Source organism: Calidris pugnax, unplaced genomic scaffold (genome assembly GCF_001431845.1).
Source record: "Calidris pugnax isolate Ruff unplaced genomic scaffold, ASM143184v1 scaffold349, whole genome shotgun sequence".
Lineage (NCBI taxonomy): Eukaryota > Metazoa > Chordata > Aves > Charadriiformes > Scolopacidae > Calidris > Calidris pugnax.
The window spans coordinates 1,685,881-1,704,123 of record NW_015091088.1 but is presented as its reverse complement, the minus strand read 5'-3'; the positions used below and the strand labels follow the sequence as shown (position 1 = coordinate 1,704,123).

Genomic DNA, 18,243 nt, shown 5'->3' with positions numbered 1-18,243 from the left:
CATTATGATTGAAAAAAGTATATGTAGAACTGTAATCAAGGGGGAAAAGGATTAATTTATTTTTGGAAGCATGGTTCCAATTCATAAAATATCTCAAAAGTGCAATATAGGCTCTAGCAGAGGTTCTACTAAGAAATCAAATGAGGCTAAAATTCTCTTTTTCAAGGGCCAGGGTAGCAGTCTAAGTGAAGTCTTTTACCATAGCGCTGCTGCTAGAGTGACTCTGCTGCATGTTCACCATCAATAGGTGTGGGTTTTTTTCTCAAACTCTTCAACCCCCCTCCCTGCTTTTTAAATTGCAATTGTACCATGCTTTGAAAATATTTTGACCAGACTATGCAGCATAGTGACTCTAGCAGCGGGTTACTTGATCTAGTACTGTGGCCTTTGAAAAAGAACTGGTCTCAATAGATTTCTTAAAAAAGCCTCCCTGCTAGAGACTGTTTTGCGTGTTTGAGATATAGTCTTTTTTTCAAAATGTTTCTCCAGTGCACATATTTTGTAGCCTCAAACAACAAACTTATCACAGCAAAGGGACAACAGAGGGGAAGTAGGTACTATCACGCTAACAGAGTCGACAAACAAGATAAGGCATGAACAGCCCAGAAACAAACATCTAGAAAAAACTGTTTATTAAGTGGAAAGCTGTGCTCTAGCACTTTCTGCCAGCTTACAACACTGCCTACAAGAAATACCTTTCCTTCCATTTTACTACACTTGAATAGACCTGTAACATTTCATCACATGCATTGACAAGATCAACTAAGTTGTATCTTCCCTTTGAGGAAGAATTTCTACTTCAAATACAGCTCCTTTTTAAAACCGGTCAGAACTGAAGTGCAGCTTATCTATTTTACCTGTTACCTTCCCCATGTGGATCACAGCTGTTGGCTACGGCAGTCACTGTTTTCAACCAACAAGTGCTACAGGTACCTGCCTTCCCTTTCCCTGCTTCGCATCTGCAGGCATGCTCTGTGGTTAGGAAGGAAGTGATCCCTCTGGCTTCACAGACAGTCAAGGCATTGGACGTGGCAACCCTCACCAGCTTCTCGCTACTGGGACTGTTTGACAAGGCGGAAGGCTTCTAGGAACTCATTGAAGTCGATGTTTCCGTCCTTATTGAAATCAATGCTGCGAACTAAGTCATTGATGCCATCCTCTGTGAGTTCAATGTTCATGTGAGAGCTGAACAGCTTCCAGGTTTGATGGAATTCCTCAAATGAGATGAGACCTGTGGAGAAGGAAGGCACAGCCACCTCAGCACAAGGCCACCTCTCAGCATGCAAGGAGGGACCCCCGCACACGTTTGATCTCTCATCCCACCCCTGCTGCCTGCACACCCTAAAGTAAGGAAAGAAATCACTCATAATCTTAATTTCACGTGCTGCAACTAAATTTCCTAGCATGCAGAACAGTGGCTAAGTCACAGCTTAAAGCAGTAAGGAGACATAATCTGGGAGAACAAAAGGCAGCAAAGACTTGTATTTTCTCTTTCCAGAAGTAGTATTGTGGACATGACTGCTTGAAAGCAGATCCCAGGTACGCTACATTACTGTCATTGTTCTCGTCTCAATTTTTGTTCTGCTAAACTCCTCCAGAAAAAATAGTTACTAGTTCTCTATGTAGACTGCATCATCTTTGTGGAAACTTACAATGACGTTTCAGAAGAAGGCAATAACCCCAATTGAGGGAGAAGACCCAGACTTTAAACCATTAAATAAAAATGCCTTTGTACGTACTAAAGGGAGTGCAAAAGTAGAATGGAACACAATGCAGTAACCGACATCCCCCGCACACCTGCTTACCTGAATGATCTCTGTCTATGATCCTGAATATGGTCTCCAAGTTGGATCTGTTTCGATAGATGACTTCCAGCAAGCTCGACTGGATGTGCTGAAAGACAACATTGTCAAAGTCCTACCCTTTCTGACACTGTGCTTTCTCTGAGCAGTTACTGCAGACCTTCCCATAAATAAAAATGTTTACTGCTCTCAAGAGTTTGCCAGCAATGCATTTTGCATCATGTGTGACTTATGAAACAGGTTTGTGGTGACTGGACGCTCTGTGCAGCTCTGCATTAGAAACAATGAAATGATGATATGCTGTAAACAGCTTTTCGAGGCCAATAGAGAAGACAATGATTTGGGCTATGTTTTTTAACGACTGCAGAGTTGGTTTTGCTGGGTATAATTAAATCTGTGACTGAGAGAATGGAATATAGTTTTTCTGCTGAAAAGCCTGCATTCAAAACTACCTCTAGGTATTGATTGCACATGCATCATCTGTTTCTGCAATGGACTGAGCCCCGCTGGACTACGTGAACTCATGCAGGCTTTTCCATTGACTTCAGTGTGATTTTGGGTTGCACAGGAACCAGAACCACCTACTCTCCTTTTGTACCATACTTGGTTCCACGTGCTGGGGATCTTGTGAGCTGCTTTGCATCATGATTTGTTGGAAGAGGATGAGTCCTCACCTCTTGGCTCCGCTGCTCCATGGCCAAGTCGTCCAGCCAGGACTTGTACTCCAGCATGCCGTCCGCCGTGCTGCGCACCAGCTGCGGTCTCAGCATTCGCCAGGGCAATCCCAGGTGCAAGACTGACTCCACTGCCGTTGCCCAGTTGCTCAGCGTGATCCTTCCTGTAAAGAACAGGGAGAGCCATAGAGACCAGCAGCTGAAAGCACATGAAGGCAAAGTCAAAAGCCTAGAGCTGTATGCATACCCAGGCTGCCATGCTGCTGACAGCAACAGTGTCGTTTATCCATGGTACACTTGAGCACTTTGGTACAGGAAAAAAAACTACATGGCCATAGAGACATCAGCCACTGCAGGAAGAAGTGTGCTCACTGCTCTCCCCAGCCTCAGCAAGCTTTTGGTCCTTGCAATAAATCAGGGCCGTGGGGCTGCAAACATCTGAATGGGAAACACTAACTTTGAACATTTCAGAGTAAATTTGTGAACTATGGCCACAGCCTGCAGATCATGGCCTGCAGAACTGCACTGGTACTTCCTCAGGGATCCAGGAACATGGAAAAGCCCCTAATGTAGCAGCTGCTGTAACAGCTGAACAGGACTTTTGTGAATTATTTTGCTGCCAGGGCAGAAAGCAGGAAACCAGTTCTACCCACAAGAAAGCAGTTCTGCCAACCACTGTGTCCCTTTTCTCCCCGGGCCCACACATGGACAGATCTCAGCAACATGTTTCAGTCACTGCACCAGCAGAGCACTCCTGGCAGCCAGAGAATTATGAACTCTCAGCTCCTTCCTTAAGGCTTGGCAGAGGGAGCTGCCACAGAGGACATCCCTCACTTTCCTCTCCCAAGTGATTTTAGGCACCAGGGATGAAGGGGCTCTAGAGACCATCCAGCCCTTCCCAACAGACAGGTGACAAACACGTTCCAGGTCATCTTTTCCAACGTTTCATCGGTACTCCTATTCCAAAGGGTTCTCCTAGTACCAAGCCTATATTGCTACACATCAGGCTAATCACACCTCTTGCTTCTCCAACACCTCCTTGTTATAATGCCACTCTGAGGCATTAACGGGTTTTCCAACAGAGACACTGAATACAGCAAATGAGACCAGTGCTGTATCAAGGTCTGACAGCTTCCCCCTGTGACAGTCACCGACAGCTATCAGCATGGAGCTTCCCAACCAGTGACACACTCAGCTTAGCTGCTGCAATCCTGTCCTACCAGGGAATTAACCTGAGTGTCCCTCAGCTCAGATTTACCCGTATTGTCCTTATCGTAGGCCTTGAACGCGCTGATGAGGGCTGAGGTGTGAGCAAAGAGCTTTTCCCGCAAGGCTCGAAAGGCTGACTCCTCTACTCTGCTGATTCTGGAGGATGCAGAAAAGAGAGAAGCACATTAAGAACTTGCCACAAAGCACAAGAGAAGCTGCATCTTCCCAGTCCTCTGGCCTGTCCATGGATTGCCCAGACCCTTGCACAACTGCTCTGCACAGCTACAGCTGCATCTCAGTGCTGGTGACAAGGCGCTGCATGCCTAGAGCAGAGTTCTCTGCAGCTAATGTGATGAATTACTAAATCAATTTGTGAAGTAACAAAGCAGAAGGGAACCTCAGCAAGGGTCAAAAGGTAAAACTTGACATTGAAAAGAGAAGCTGGAAAATCAGCAGTCTGTAGTGCTATTCTTTAGTAAATCAAGCTGTGAACGTTCAGGTCCAGAGTTAAATTTTCTCAAATCTCACAAAGTTTTCCCTTTTGGAATTTTGACTTGGTGAATACAGAGCAACTGGAAAGCCTTGCCTTTGGGTCATTGTGAGAGTATGGGCTGTCTTGTTCGCTTGGTACTGAACAAAATGGGGGACGAGGTCCGGTCCCAGCTTGACGTAGGCTCCCCTGTTGCTGCCAATCTCATAGTAGTTTGAGGCTGAAAATATGGTCAGCACCTAACCCCCAGAAGAGAGAGGCATTTACAGTCAATACATACATACACGCATATCTGTGAAAAGAACAACACAACTGATCCCATCTGGAGTCAACAGACTGTGGAAGCACCATGTGTTAGGTGGAACAGGAAGAGAGAGGTGGCAGCTGGCCTAGAAGACTTACAGGTGTGAACTCCTGAAGGGCAGCACTGGGCTCTGGATCTGGCCACACACTGGGCATTCTGTGATTTCACTGTACTCTCCCAACAAACTTCCACTCTCCACTGCAGTGAGCAGAGTCAAAAGTGCCCTTGTTCAAGTACTTAAGTGACCCTGAATCTTGTGAGAGCAAAAGTTTGCTGCAGCAACTTTGTAACACCCTTTAGCACGTCATCTTCAGAAACAGCTGCATTAAGCAGGGGCAATGGCACAAATGGGTTCAGATCTTTTCTCAGTTACCATCTGCAAGGATGCGCTTTGCCTGCACAACAGATGCCCCCAACAGAGTAGGTGGCTCCAGACTGTCCTGACCTAAGAACTCAGCTGGGAACACAAATCAGTAACTCCCAATAAAGCTGTTCAACAATTTTGTGTGTACTTAACAAAGCTCTATTGGAAGAAATACAGATCTGAGACAAGCCACCACAGCATCCCCACCCTGCCAGGATAGAAACCCAAGCATCCTTCACACCATGCGCCTCACCGACCTTCCGGTTGTGACAGAACTCGTAACCCTCTTGCTTGCACTCATGGGAGCGGATGAGGAACTGCAAGTTGTACTTCTCAAGGATCTTCCCTGTCACATCAGGCCCAAAGTAGCAGCCACCACCTCGCACCGTATTTACTCTGCAGCCATCCTGAGGCATGGGGTCACTCCAGAGAATGTCTAAAATCTGAAAGGATTGGAAAAGTTTATTGAATAAAGTGTACCCAGCAAACATCACCCACTAAAGTTTACTAAGCGAACACAGCTCCGTCTCTGAATCCCTCCCTGGACTGCTGCTATTACCACAGGGTAGGGAAACAGATGTTTCCGCCATCCCAGCTGAGCTACCATACTGCTCCATAGGACTGTCACAGACCTGGTCCACCATGGACGTGACAATATTGTTGGCCTGGAGCTAGAGGCACATCCAAAGTGCCTGGGGGTGTCCATAAATCACACCTATTACAAGGCTGCCTCCATCCCAAAACGCAGGTCCCAGGGCAAGAACACCCAACAGATCTCAAGGCCATGAGCAGGCTTAGTAATAAACTCCTTTTCTCTCTAGCCAGGACATTCTGCAGCCTCCAGTAATGTAAGTACCGACTCAGTAACCACTATTTGGATTAAAGTTTAATCTCTTTAACCCTGACCTCAATATACAGCTTTATGCTGATAAGGTGTGCAGTGCCAGGATGTCATATGCAATGTGAAGTAAGTAATGATGGTTTCAGAGCGCACAGAAGGGACTTACAGACAGCGTGGTCTAAGACAAACAGTAAACCAAGTTCCCAGGTTCTGATCTGCCTAGCCATCTACTCGCAGTGCAGCCCAGCTAAAACTGCAGATGCAGTCTGCTTTTAGCACCAAAGATCACAACTCACTCATCACCAAATGATGTGCTTGTTCATTACCTACAGAGCTGACTTCAGATACCCCACGTACACTGAGCTCTACAGTCTTGCCTATTATTCCTCTCCCCTGAAGTGACTCAAGGAAACCTGTCACCCCACTTTATGCCGGAGCAGCAGTTTTATTTATACAACGGATGAGTGTGGCACTAGGGGCAAACGCTGGGACAGAGCCTTGAGCACAGAAAGCCAAAGGCCCGGTTAAGAGGCTGACTCGCGAGGGTAGGAGAAAGGCACCAGCAGAACAGCAGCCAGCACCAGTCCCACACACAGCCTGCATTCTCCTGTGTGATTCTCATGCACGGCTCTTCAGTTCCCAGGGAACTGGGCCTCAGCCTGGGCTGGATGTAGTGCAGATATCTAACAAAACATCCCCAACCAGCAGAGATCACATGCTCACAGCACAGCCCTTCCCAACCACTTGCCATTGAATAATCAATGCCAGGCTCTCTCGGGGAGCGGAGCAAGGGTACAAAAGAGCACAAACTGCATTAGCCTGCCCGCTGGCATTTCCACACTGAGTTGCTCCTTAACTCCACTATACAAAGCAGCAAAAATCTCTGCAGAAAGGTCTGTGCACTGACCCACATATTTTATACTGAGATTTCTCATAACAGAACAAACCTGCAGGACACACCCACAGCCCATTGAGCTCAGGGCCCTGCTTAAACTACTCACCTGCTTCCACTCCTCCTGGCGAGTCCAGCAAGGCCCATCCAAATCCGTCAAGGAGACCATGCTGGAATAGGTGAGCTCCTCCTCCTCCGACTCGCTGATGTCCACCAGCCGGCGGCACCACTCAATTTGCTCCTGCACCGTCTGCCGGACCCATCTGGAGAACTCCAGCTTGTTGGCCATGCTGGGAGCCTGGGTTGGCCGGGGCTGCGGACATAAACTGAGGGCTGCCTCGTTCCCTGCTGGGTCAGCCTCTGCTTTGCTCTCCCCATTTATTTCCTGTATTTCCACATTTCTATTCGACTCCTTTCTTTTCTTTCCTCTTAAGACAGAAATAAACTGAAAGAGTTAGAAGAGAAAAGAGAGATTGTCATCCCGCTTGGAAACCTACATCTCCAGTTCTAATATCTTCTCCTGGCAGACTGTCAAGTGACCCAAACCGCCAAGCCTCAATTCCCTTTGGTGCCATGAAATGCTGATTAATTGTGTGAGATTATTAGTGCTGTCCTCTCAGATGTGCCATTCCTAGTTTATAGCTGGAGCCCCATATCAATCCTGACTACAGGTCTGTCTCTTCTTCATTGCCTCTATGCTGCTAGATGTTTCACAAAAGATGGAGTACATGGATTTAACTTGCAACAGGAACTAGGCAGCAGAATGAGGAAAGGATTAATGGCTAATGCAAGTGCTTGTCATTACATTTAGAGAAGGGAAATAGTATTTCTCAGCTTGAGGTGAGGCAGAGGCAAGTTAAATGACTTAACAAAATCCTTCCGGAAATGTAGGGGGAAAAACAGGCTAAGGAACTGTGGGACAAAGTCTCATCATCACTGTGTTTTTACAGTCAGCACCAGCACATCTGTTTACCCATGCCATTACCATGATCCATACATCCTCCAGAAGCCAAGAATGCTTCTTCCCTGCACACACATTCTTAAACCAAAGTGATCCACTCCAAGCCTGTACCTAAACGTGATTTGTCTAGGAAGACCATCCATTTGATTTGTCTTGTCAACAGCCAAGCTGATGTATAGAAAAAAAGCTCCTCACCACAAATCAGCAACACTGTTGTCTCTTGCAATATCTAGGAAATAAAACCTACTTTGTTTCTTTGAATTTTCTCAAGCATGTCCAGGTCAGTGGTGTCAGAGATGCCCCCATGTATTATGAGGACTTTCTGATCAATCAGGGTGGCCAGGGGCAGCCAGCAGAAGACATTCTGAATCATCTTCAAGATTTTCTTCCCATGGACCTAGGAAGACAGGTCAGAAGGGAAAAGATGAAGCACCAAGCCTTCAAAGTCCATATCTCAGATAGTAAAGGAGACACAAACGTCTGCCTACCTTGTATTTCTGCATTACTTCCTTGGTGAAACCGTAGCTAAAGGAACAGGAGAAAGGAAGCTCAGTGATTTTGCAGCAACCCCCTTGACATTGCGATCAGCCCCACCTAGAACCCGTACCGTAAATTGACCATGTGGTCCTCATGGTTCCCACGGTTGAGGTGAACCTCCTTTGGATAGATCAAGAGGAAGGTAAAGAGGATGATGAGGATCTCGAGGGACTGTTTGCCTCTGTCTACGAAGTCCCCGTTGAACACGTAGGACTTGGAAGGGGAAGGAAGGCCATTCTGTAAAAGCAAGGAACAGGTGGATGTTACAAGAGAGGCCTTCCCCATGAGCTCCGTATATCTCCCCTCCCCACCTGCACTTTCTCTCACTCCTGACCCAGGTTACCTTGTACAGTAGATCCTGACTCTTATTTTTATCCTGTGCAGGCTTCCAGTGGCAAATGCACCAAGAAGTGAAAGCTGGCAATCAGGAAGGGTAGCCAGTGGTAACAGCATTTACAAAAATGTCCACCGATACTTCCCAAATGTCCATATATATCAGATTTCAAAGTCAACAAGGGAATAAACTGCTGCTTTGTGAAGCCATTTAAAACTGATCAAGTTGACCTGGAGAATTGCATGCGAAGGGCCCAATTTTGCAAACACTTTTCAGCATGACCCACATGGTACCTCTCACAATGCCTGGCCAGCCTCCCTCTCCAAATACAGTGCCTACCTTATAAAATATGAGGAACAAGTCATCCAGCTGGCCGTGCAGGTCTCCTAACAGGCATAAAAAGACAAGTCACAGTATGTTTACCTTTAACTTAAAAAGACATCAGTAAATAACTTCCTATGAAGTATCTCTATAAATTAATGACCATTGCAATATTTTGTGAAGTTCAGGGTACAAGTTTCCTTGCACCAAATCAATGTGCCTGAAGGAAAAGGACATGATGTAAAGGCTTGAACTGAAGCCTGAGAAAGACAGCGAAAAACGTATACCAGATTCTGAAGACTGATTCAGCAGCTTTGTTCATTTCTCTTATGATGACGCATCATGGCACAAGAAACTGTTTGACTTTGATCATTACAGAGGAGAAAGCTTTGCATACAATATAGTAATCAAACTAAATTCTCATTTAACATGTTACTGGAGAGAGAGATTGGTTTTCCAGAAGCTGACTGCATAAAAAGTCTGTGCTAAGTATATATTTTTCAGGAATATCTCAAAGTTTAAACACCAGTCCTAGAATAGGAAAATAATGGTGAAAAGCTTTGTGTCTTTCAAATTTACTTGATAGGACTCAAAGACATGTTAGTATTCTGGATCTGAATGCATACACTGCTGCTAATGAAAACAGCCAAAACAGCTCCAGGACTTGGTTGTTTAAATAATCCCAGGCCACAGAACAGGACAGGAGATGACTGGGTTTTGAGGCCAGTCCTCAACTGGGTGCAGTTTCTGTGGTTTACTGAAACATCTCCAAGTTTGGGGTGACAGAACAGAGACAAATTCGAATCGAGTTGAAAAATTCTTTAAAACATATAACATATACCAATTTTAAGACCGCAAGCTATCTTTACCACCCTTCATCTTCCCTTATACATATTCTTTTATTTTCTGTTCATACCTCCTCCTCTCCTTCCATTTTTGTAATCGCTGTGACAGCACCACTGCTACAGCAGGCTATGCAAGCTGAATGCTACCATCTAGGAGCAGGGTTTGTTAATAATGTATCCCAAAACCTCTCATGGAAGCCACACAGACTACAAACAGACAAACCACCTTCCCTCAACACCTCTATCCTGTTCCAGACCAAGCAGAAATAGAGCCATGATGCAGACATGCTCCCTCCAGTCTTCAGGCTAGTCTTTGCAGCAGCTCAAATACAGCATTGTAGGGTAAACCTGGATATTTTAGACAGCCCAGCTGCTTCTCAGTGCAACATGTTTTGCTTATGGACTGTGTTTGTGTTCCATGCTCACTACAGAGGAAGGTATCATGCTTACACTACCATTTTATATCGTTCCTATCCCTTCCACATGAGCGTTCTGCCCCAGAGACCGTACAGTGCCCTCCCATCCAGACCTACCGCACACGGTGACCTCCTCGCTATAGCAGGTGGAGACATGACTGATGTTTGGCAACTGCTTGAGGTGCTTCCTGGTCTCATGCAGAAGGTTTAAGACATAGCGAGCGTGGAGCTGCTACTAGGAGAAAGTGAAGGGATTAAAGCAGGAAATCAGTGACCTCTGAGCAGCAACGCAGCTGTCTGCAAAGGCCCAAGGACCCACCACGATAGCCTGGATGGGAGAAACTCCCTGGGACAACACTCAGTGCTGACCTACAGGCTTACAAACAAGATGAGGAAAATGCTGTACAACAACGGGACAGGAGAGACTCACTCAAAGCAGCCCAGCCTGGCACTGGCAGGGCTCGCAAGAGAACCCAAAAGCCCTAGCACCCGGTGGTCAAGGCTTTATCCGCTAGGCAATACCACCTCCTAAAGTAGCAGAAATTCCAGCCCAGTATCACAGGTAAGAAGCTGCTCTTCTAGATCTTTCTTAGACTGTTCCATATTAAAACAGGCTACAAGCTGCCACGTGTCCTGCAGAAATATATTCGCTCAAAGCCAGGGTGTAGGCATTTGATCGTAGTCAAGACACTAGAGACCTTTGTTTTAGAAGTCATTTTGTTTGGAGAACAGATGTTTTGGCCTGTTTTGCAGTTCAGCACCTTGACTGAGGGATGGCAGCAGAACACTGCAATTGTAGGAGGACTTGTCTGGTTGGTGCTGCTGAACTGGCACTTGACTTCCTCATCAAAACCCCACATTTTAAATATGATTTAAAGTTGCATGGCACGAAACATAATGTTAATCAGCTGTTTGTATCTGGGCCATCCTATACTTTTTTTTTTCAAACTGAGCAATTGCAACAAAAAATGACAGAATGTTTCGACGTACTGTTGTGGGGTTTTTTCTTTTTTAAATTCAATTCAGCTTAATATTGGCACACACCTATGAAAAGTTTTCAGTTTTGTCAGAACTGCATTTTTAGGAAGGAAAAAAGTTCCTATGGCAGGAGGAAATATCACATCATTTCCATCCCCTTTTGTGTAACAGCCTGCCAGCTTGTTGTACTCCAATCAGCTTAGCTTGTTAGGATGGCTAAAAACAAATTATCTGTTCTACATCCCTGCGCCAAGAAAGGGAAAGCATGGTTCCTTTTGGGATCCTTACTTGTTTCTGTTTGAAAGCTTCCAGCAAGGCAGTCGCGTGGTCAGGAAGGAGTGGGAAAGAGAGATGGGGACCAGTGTAGGAGTCTGGCACCTCCATGGATTCATAGTCACAGTATTTTTCCAGCTCTGCCTCTTTGAAGCTTTCTCCACTTATGAACATGCGACTGATAAAATCCCCTGGATGGCAGATTAAAAAAGAGAGACAAGAAAAAGTTAATTTGGCTCAATGCACCATTCTACTAATTTGCTAAAGAAAAGCTGCTTCGTTAGGCTCGAGCAATGGCAGTGGCGGTGTCTAGCTCCTAGTTTCACATCGCTACAGATTTTTGCAGTGGGGTAAAGGCTGCAGGGACAAGTTTCCATGTGCTATGTCAGGCAGTGCTGGCAGCTACGCTGGTTTCTGCAAAACTCTCGGAGAGCCAGTTGGACATTGGTTGCCATGACTAATTGTAATCTTACTTTCAATGACATGCAAAAGCAAACTGTATAATAAGGAACTGTCTCCTACACCCCACTGTTTTTTCTAAGCTTGCACCCGCGTTCTCAGTGTTGCACAAAATGTGTATAAATATGCATTATTTTTTTCTTGCTGTAATATCTCAGAGCCCAACTTAAGGAACAGGACATTGTTGTCCTGTTTTATAGAGACACTGAAAAAAAAAAAAAAAATCTTCCTCGACAGAGCTTTGCTGTAAAATACGTGGGGTAGTTGTGAGGAAAAGGGTAGCAGTTTGAAAGGAAGGAGCGAGGGCTTCAGCAGGTTGTGGTCAGCAAAGTAAATAGTTATTTTTGACATACTACCATCAGATTTCAAAGCTAAACTCATTAGCAAGTTCCCAGCACTAAGAAATAACATATAATACTCTGCAGATTCAGGAAGATATTTATTGGTTCCCCACCAATTATAAGTGAGAGACTAAATACAAATAAAGTAGATACCCTAGAGCACAGTCCCCTAAAGATGGATTCTTTCACTTCAGAAATGGACTCTGCGAAGCTGTGGTTATCTGGGATCACTGAAAAAAAAGGCACATTTCTAATACTGCTCTTAGGAAACATACTGAACTTTTATTCCCCCTTCCAGCTCTTAAAGAGCAGGAATTGCCCAATATCCCTTGCACAACTCTGACCGTCTCCAGACAATTCCCTCCCTATCCAAATTCCTGATGCCATCGCTCTTTAGACTCTCTTGGCCCCCTTTGCCATCCTGAAGGGCCAGCATTGGGCAATGAATCAATACAGGGTGCAACCTTCTGAGTTGCTGGTGCCACATCTACAAAAGGCACATAGAAACTTACTCTCTTTACTGCTGCTTGGCGTGAAGTGGTCCATGAGGTAACTGAAGAAGTTGTGAAGCTGCAAGAAGAGAGCCCATTATCATTCACTCTGGAATGAAATTCTGCAGAGTGGCAACTTAAGGTGATTTTCTTTCTGGAAGTATTATTGTGCCCTTCTCATGTTGTCTGGTTCGTACAACAAATCATACCATACCAATTCTAGTTTTAAATATCTTGTGATGAAGTCAAAAAAGTAGCTTTACCTTCAGCCATACAGACAGAATTACATCTATAAGCCCTTCCTCTCCCTGCCTGACAGCAAGGCAACCATATAAAAGAATATTAATAAAAGTTAAACAAACCAACTAGGCTTGCCTATTGTGTTCAGACTCAGGAAAAACAGTATTAAATGGTCCTTATGGTTTTATTTTATGACTCATTACCTGAGTTTCCATCAGACATAAGCAGGCAGGAAATCAATAGGCTAAAAAGGGGCGGGAAACCCAGTCCTTGGCCCACCAAAGCACTTAACAGCATTACTAGCCAGAAACAAGTGAGTCTGTGGCACAGAAACCACCCTTCTATGTATTTTCTTACATACTGTTTTCCTTGGCACCTTACCTTGATCTGATCCTGCTCGCAAGCATACTCAATGGACTGAAAAATTCTCCAGGTGCAACGTCGGCGCATTTCCAGCCGAGCAACATGGCGCCGATACCACCGCTGGATCAAGACGGCTGCCTTGAAAGCTAGAGGACAGAACCAGAACCAACATGCTGAGCTGCTGTGGCTGCAGCTGAGGTACCCTGCCACCACTCCCTTCCCAACCCTGAAAATTGAAGAGGGACTTCAGGAAAGGTGCTTTGATGCCTAAATACTACAGATAACAAAACACTTCTTTTCACCAGGAGGCTGATCTGACCCTGCCTGACCAGAGACCTCTGAAGCAATTCTAAACCATCACTGCTGGCTCCTCAGCGCTGACATTAACAACAAATTATTAAGGCCTAAAAATCCAAACACATTCTTCAGTATTAATAGGCAATTTCCTTCCTTTCTGTCTACCTTGATCACTTTCATGTCTGTCTTACAGTCTAGGTACTGGGGCCTCGGTAAGCCAGAGATTTGACTGAGGCCAGACGAGGTAGCTGTGGGAAAACGAGACACCGAGTCCTCTTCCAGACCCTTAAAAATATGGGGTTTGTCTACCTTCCTCTAAGCCAAATAAATACAACAGCTTTTGCAGTTCTAGACAAACTTCAGAAGGGATCCATTCTAGCATAAATGCTAACATACCATTACCCTGTAATAAAATAAAGACAAAATTAACAGTGAAAAGAGGGAGACAGATTTTTGGCCACTTAATGACACAGAAGGAACAAAATGCCAGGAATTTGCAGGTGCCTGGTCGTGTTTCAGTCCAAAGCCAGCACTGCCACCAGGCTCTTCTCTCCAAGTGATGGAGGGAAGATCTTTAAAACATAACCATCGATCTTTACAACATAACCATTCCTCTGTATTTCCCCAATTCCAGCGTTTTTCATTAAAAGATTATTTCAGACAGGGAGTGTCCGTATTTAAAATGAAGTACATTGGTGCAGTTTCCTGTTTTCTTCAAGTTCTGCCACAGAACTTTATGTACCTCTAGAAAGTCTTCCACCCTCCTTTGCTGGTCTTGACCCCGTTTGGGCCAACTGGTTACTTCACAGCACTTTCCCAACCAGCTCTGCTACTTCGCATCTCTCTTTTCATTATGCTCTGTGTCCCGTCCTGTTCATTTCTGGACCCCTACCCTAGAGCCCTACATTTAAAACATTTTCTAACAATGCTTCTCTGTGTCATATTTAGCTAAGAGAGGGATGACCACTTTATCTACAGGCTGGCCCCAAAATTAAATGGAGACCGCAGAGTTCGAGTTACTCCTGCTGCAGAAGCTTGTGTTCCCTTGGCATCTGGTTTGTGAGAGAGCACTGCTGCATTCACCAAAACAGGGAGAGCAAGGAAGGGTGTGGGGTGGAAAACCCCTATTAAAAAGAAGGAAATCCCCCACCCCTGCCCCAAAGGCTGCTAAGTGCTAGCAAGAGACAAAGAGATCACATTAATTCAATTAGCTTGCATTAATTATATAACATAAACCACCCTCCGTATACTTCAGCAGGAAACACTGACCTTTAGCTAAAGAAGATCTCCTGATGGCTTACACATTGAAAATAATAATCCTTCTAAATTATTTTACTGTTACAGAACTAGGAGCTGCAGAGCACAAAAAGTGAAGAGCTGTTGCAGTTGTGAAGCTGGGGAACGGAGTCATGGTGAAGTCACGGGCAAGAAGGTAAGACTTGGGTAGCCTTAATTCAAAAATAACATGTATTTTTGCCTGAGCCTTGTGTCTTGTTGAGCAAATGCTTACTGAGCTGCTGGGCTATGAAAAAATAAGAGGCTGATTTTTTTGCCTGCATTTTGGAGGTCCTGATGCTACCTCTTCAAGCCTCCTTTGTAACAGACCCAAAACTAGTTGCCTTACTCCCTGTACAGTAATTTGTCTGGCATGTAACCAGAATCACAGTCACAATCACTCTCTTAAAATAAACAACTTCAAAACATCTTGCATTCCCCTAGGAGTGGATAAATGCCCGGTTACTGCAGTAGGAGTCAGATGTATTTCAACTGAATCCCAAGCAGAAATTCGTAGTTATGAGTCCACATATACCAATGAAAACTAGATCCTTTGAAACATGAAAAATAAAATCCATGAAAGACTCGTTATCAAGCACACAGTGAGCATATATACTGCCATCCACAGTGTTTTAAGTTCCAGATGGGCAAGGCATTGTTACTTTTACAGAGACTGACTCTGCAACTGAAAGAGCCAGGTATTCCAATTTACCAGCTTACCTGGGTGAGTTTCATCTGACAATGTTTGTATTAGTTTAGAAAAAAATAATAAAAAAGGAAGAGAAAGAGATTGATCCACCTTTTATGAGGACCCAAACAGTAAACTCAATCATACGTCCTGATAAGAGCTACTGAAAGTGGCAGCACTCAAACCAAAATATGGCTGTTCATGGTAGCAGTATAGTTCACAAATCAGCTTACAGGAGGGCAGCAGCATCCTCTCTTGGGTTCCCCATCCCCTTCTTCACTCAAGCACAGGGCCAGTCTAACAGGGCTCTGCTGGCTACACTTTCCATAGGGAGCAGCCTCTGGGCCTTGTACAAGAGGGACAGGACACCACCTGGCATGTTACACTTGAGTGGAAAGTCCTAAGCAGCAGCACATCTGCAGATCAGCAGATCTGAAGGATTCTGAGAACCAGATGCAAGAGATTTTGAGAGGTTTTACTGTCATGGGAAACTGTTGATGAGGTATCAGATTTAATGCAAAGTTTCAAATAAGTAACTAGTTTTATGTTATACTTTGTTATAGACAAGCAATTGTCATAAAATAGCCCTGAACTTTTTGGGAAAGTCCATGGTTCTCTGGTCCTATAGGCAATAGTCAAGTCTAACTTACTTTAAAAAAAAAAAAAAAAAAGGGGGAGTTTTTCAAACAAAGAAAATTTACAAACAAAAAAGGCGAAGTCACAATGGTGTCCCTGCTTTCTTCATTTCTAAATGCAATCACTATTTTTCCTTTCAAAGCACTTGCAAACAGTTTGCACCATGTGGCTGTTCTGCCAGTGCTCATGACTGAATGATTCAAACAACAAAGTCATCTGTTTACTTTTTCACACTTCCTTATGTGTAAAGTCTCACTCAAACTCCCTTTGCTCCATAGCAGACCTAGGCACACACCCAGAAAACGGCTACTATCATATGGAGGGTTTCATATAAACAACTCATTACAGCTTTGAGAGCCATAAAAAAGTCTAGATTATTAGCAGAGATTAAGAGCATTGCGCTGACATAGGACATTGCATAATTAGAAAAAAAAAAACACACTTTTTGCTTTTATGCTTTTCTTAGCCACACCATCTTACCTTCTTTAGAACCAAAGTTATTTTGGCTTTGTTAATGCTTCTGCTTTATCAGCCCTGTGCCGCTAACAGAGTCGTTGAAAAGAGTCCACCAGAAGCTGCAGGGTGGACTATCTCGCTGCCAGCACAGGACAACACACACATTAGCCAGAAATCAATTAATCCATCATATCTCAGAACTAACAGAATTGCTGATGTTTCTGGTCAGGTTTTGATTGATTTTAATCTAATACTGATATAAATAACCGTTGTTTTTTCAAGCCTGTTAGTCTTGTGACTGACAGCTGAGACTCCTGGTCCCAGGCTACTGAAACACCTAACCTTGCCTCAATACTATCAAAAACCCCAGATAACTCAAAAAAGAAACACATCCACTGCAACCTCCCAACACCATGTGCAGGGGCAGGCAGGAAAGGATTACTTTTTAAAGAATCACTCACCGTTTTCAGACTTCTGCAGGGAGTACTTGTAGTTGGCATTTACAGAACTACCAGATCCCATGTTGTCCAACCAATGCTCCTGGAATATTGGAGACTGGCCCAATATCACCACAATCGTGAGAAGGATGCAGGAAAGACCATTCAGTCAGAACCAAAACAGCTGCGACATGTCCCACAGTGCTGAGAATCTATAATTAAATATATTAACACTTAAGATGAAGGAGCAGATGGCCTGTCTTATGCCCAAGTACATCTTCCACTACCAATTTTTTCCAGCAACTTTGTTGTCTTCTAGACAATCTGAGATGAGGAATTTTGTCTCACTGTTTCAAATTTCAAGTCAGTTATATGAATAGGAATCATTTCAGCCGCTTCCTCATGCATAGCTGAGGCACCTGGATGGAGGTACTAAAATACTGCACGACTGCCGTCGTACACTGTATAGAAAAAACAAGTTTTTCAATACCGATCAGGAACCATAAAAGTTACTAAGTTGATTCCTTAACATCCATACGGAGGGATGGTCTAGTATTAGTGTGCCCTAGGAGCACCTGCAGAGAGCAAGCACAGACACCACCACCTACCTGTTTATCTTATCGTGAACCATCTTGTCAACAGGTCTCTCCCAAGCAATTCCTGGAGCTACAAACTTTTTCACTTCCTTACCCTCAGATTTTTCTGCGGGCCACAGCCTGAGCAAAGGAGTACATCGCAGTAAACCAGAGACTCCAATGGAATCAAACCTTTTTCAAGGGTGGGAGGAGGGAGGAAGAAACAGATCCAGCCCAAACTGCTCAGCACCTCTGATCCTTCCTCGCCCACCCAAGTGACATGCACCCCTCCCCTTCCTAAAATCCTGTAGCCAAGAAAAAGAAGAGGAACAGGGGCCCATAAAGACACAGCTTGGAAGACTTGAAGTTCAACAGCATCATCATTTCAGATACAGGCCGTATTAAACAACCAGGTGAGACAAACTGATGCAGCTAGGAGGCAGCCAGCTACAGACTGCTCCTTTCTCATTTTGCTCTTGGCCACCATTCACCTCCTGCAAAGACGTTTACATTTTCTCAGGGGCAGCTAAAAGGCCTCCAAACCAGGCTTTCCCCACACCTTCTGTGAAGCTGCAACACACTCATCATATGAAGCTCCCCCCTTATATATGCTGCTGCGTAGAGCATCTGCTAGCAAACATGCACACTAAGTAAAGCAAGGTGATAAAACCCACTGTATGCACTTAAGCCAGGGCAGAACTAAACCACCACCAGAAAAAGCGTAGACTCAAGAGACATACATGG

General features: G+C 44.6%; 1 protein-coding gene across 1 annotated transcript; it reads right to left on the bottom strand.

Moving 5' to 3' along the window:
* Positions 1–82: 82 nt before the first annotated feature.
* PPEF2 (protein phosphatase, EF-hand calcium binding domain 2) lies at positions 83–17,347 on the bottom strand. The gene is made up of 16 exons (XM_014957767.1): positions 16,949–17,347; positions 13,154–13,281; positions 12,554–12,611; positions 11,257–11,432; positions 10,108–10,222; positions 8,748–8,794; positions 8,145–8,311; positions 8,026–8,062; positions 7,785–7,934; positions 6,686–7,021; positions 5,101–5,286; positions 4,272–4,414; positions 3,735–3,841; positions 2,477–2,640; positions 1,806–1,893; positions 83–1,231 (listed from the first exon to the last, which is right to left on the bottom strand). Exons 1-16 carry the CDS (start codon positions 17,007–17,009, stop codon positions 1,053–1,055), a joined length of 2,142 nt encoding a protein of 713 aa, XP_014813253.1. The 5' UTR covers positions 17,010–17,347; the 3' UTR covers positions 83–1,052.
* Positions 17,348–18,243: the final 896 nt, after the last annotated feature.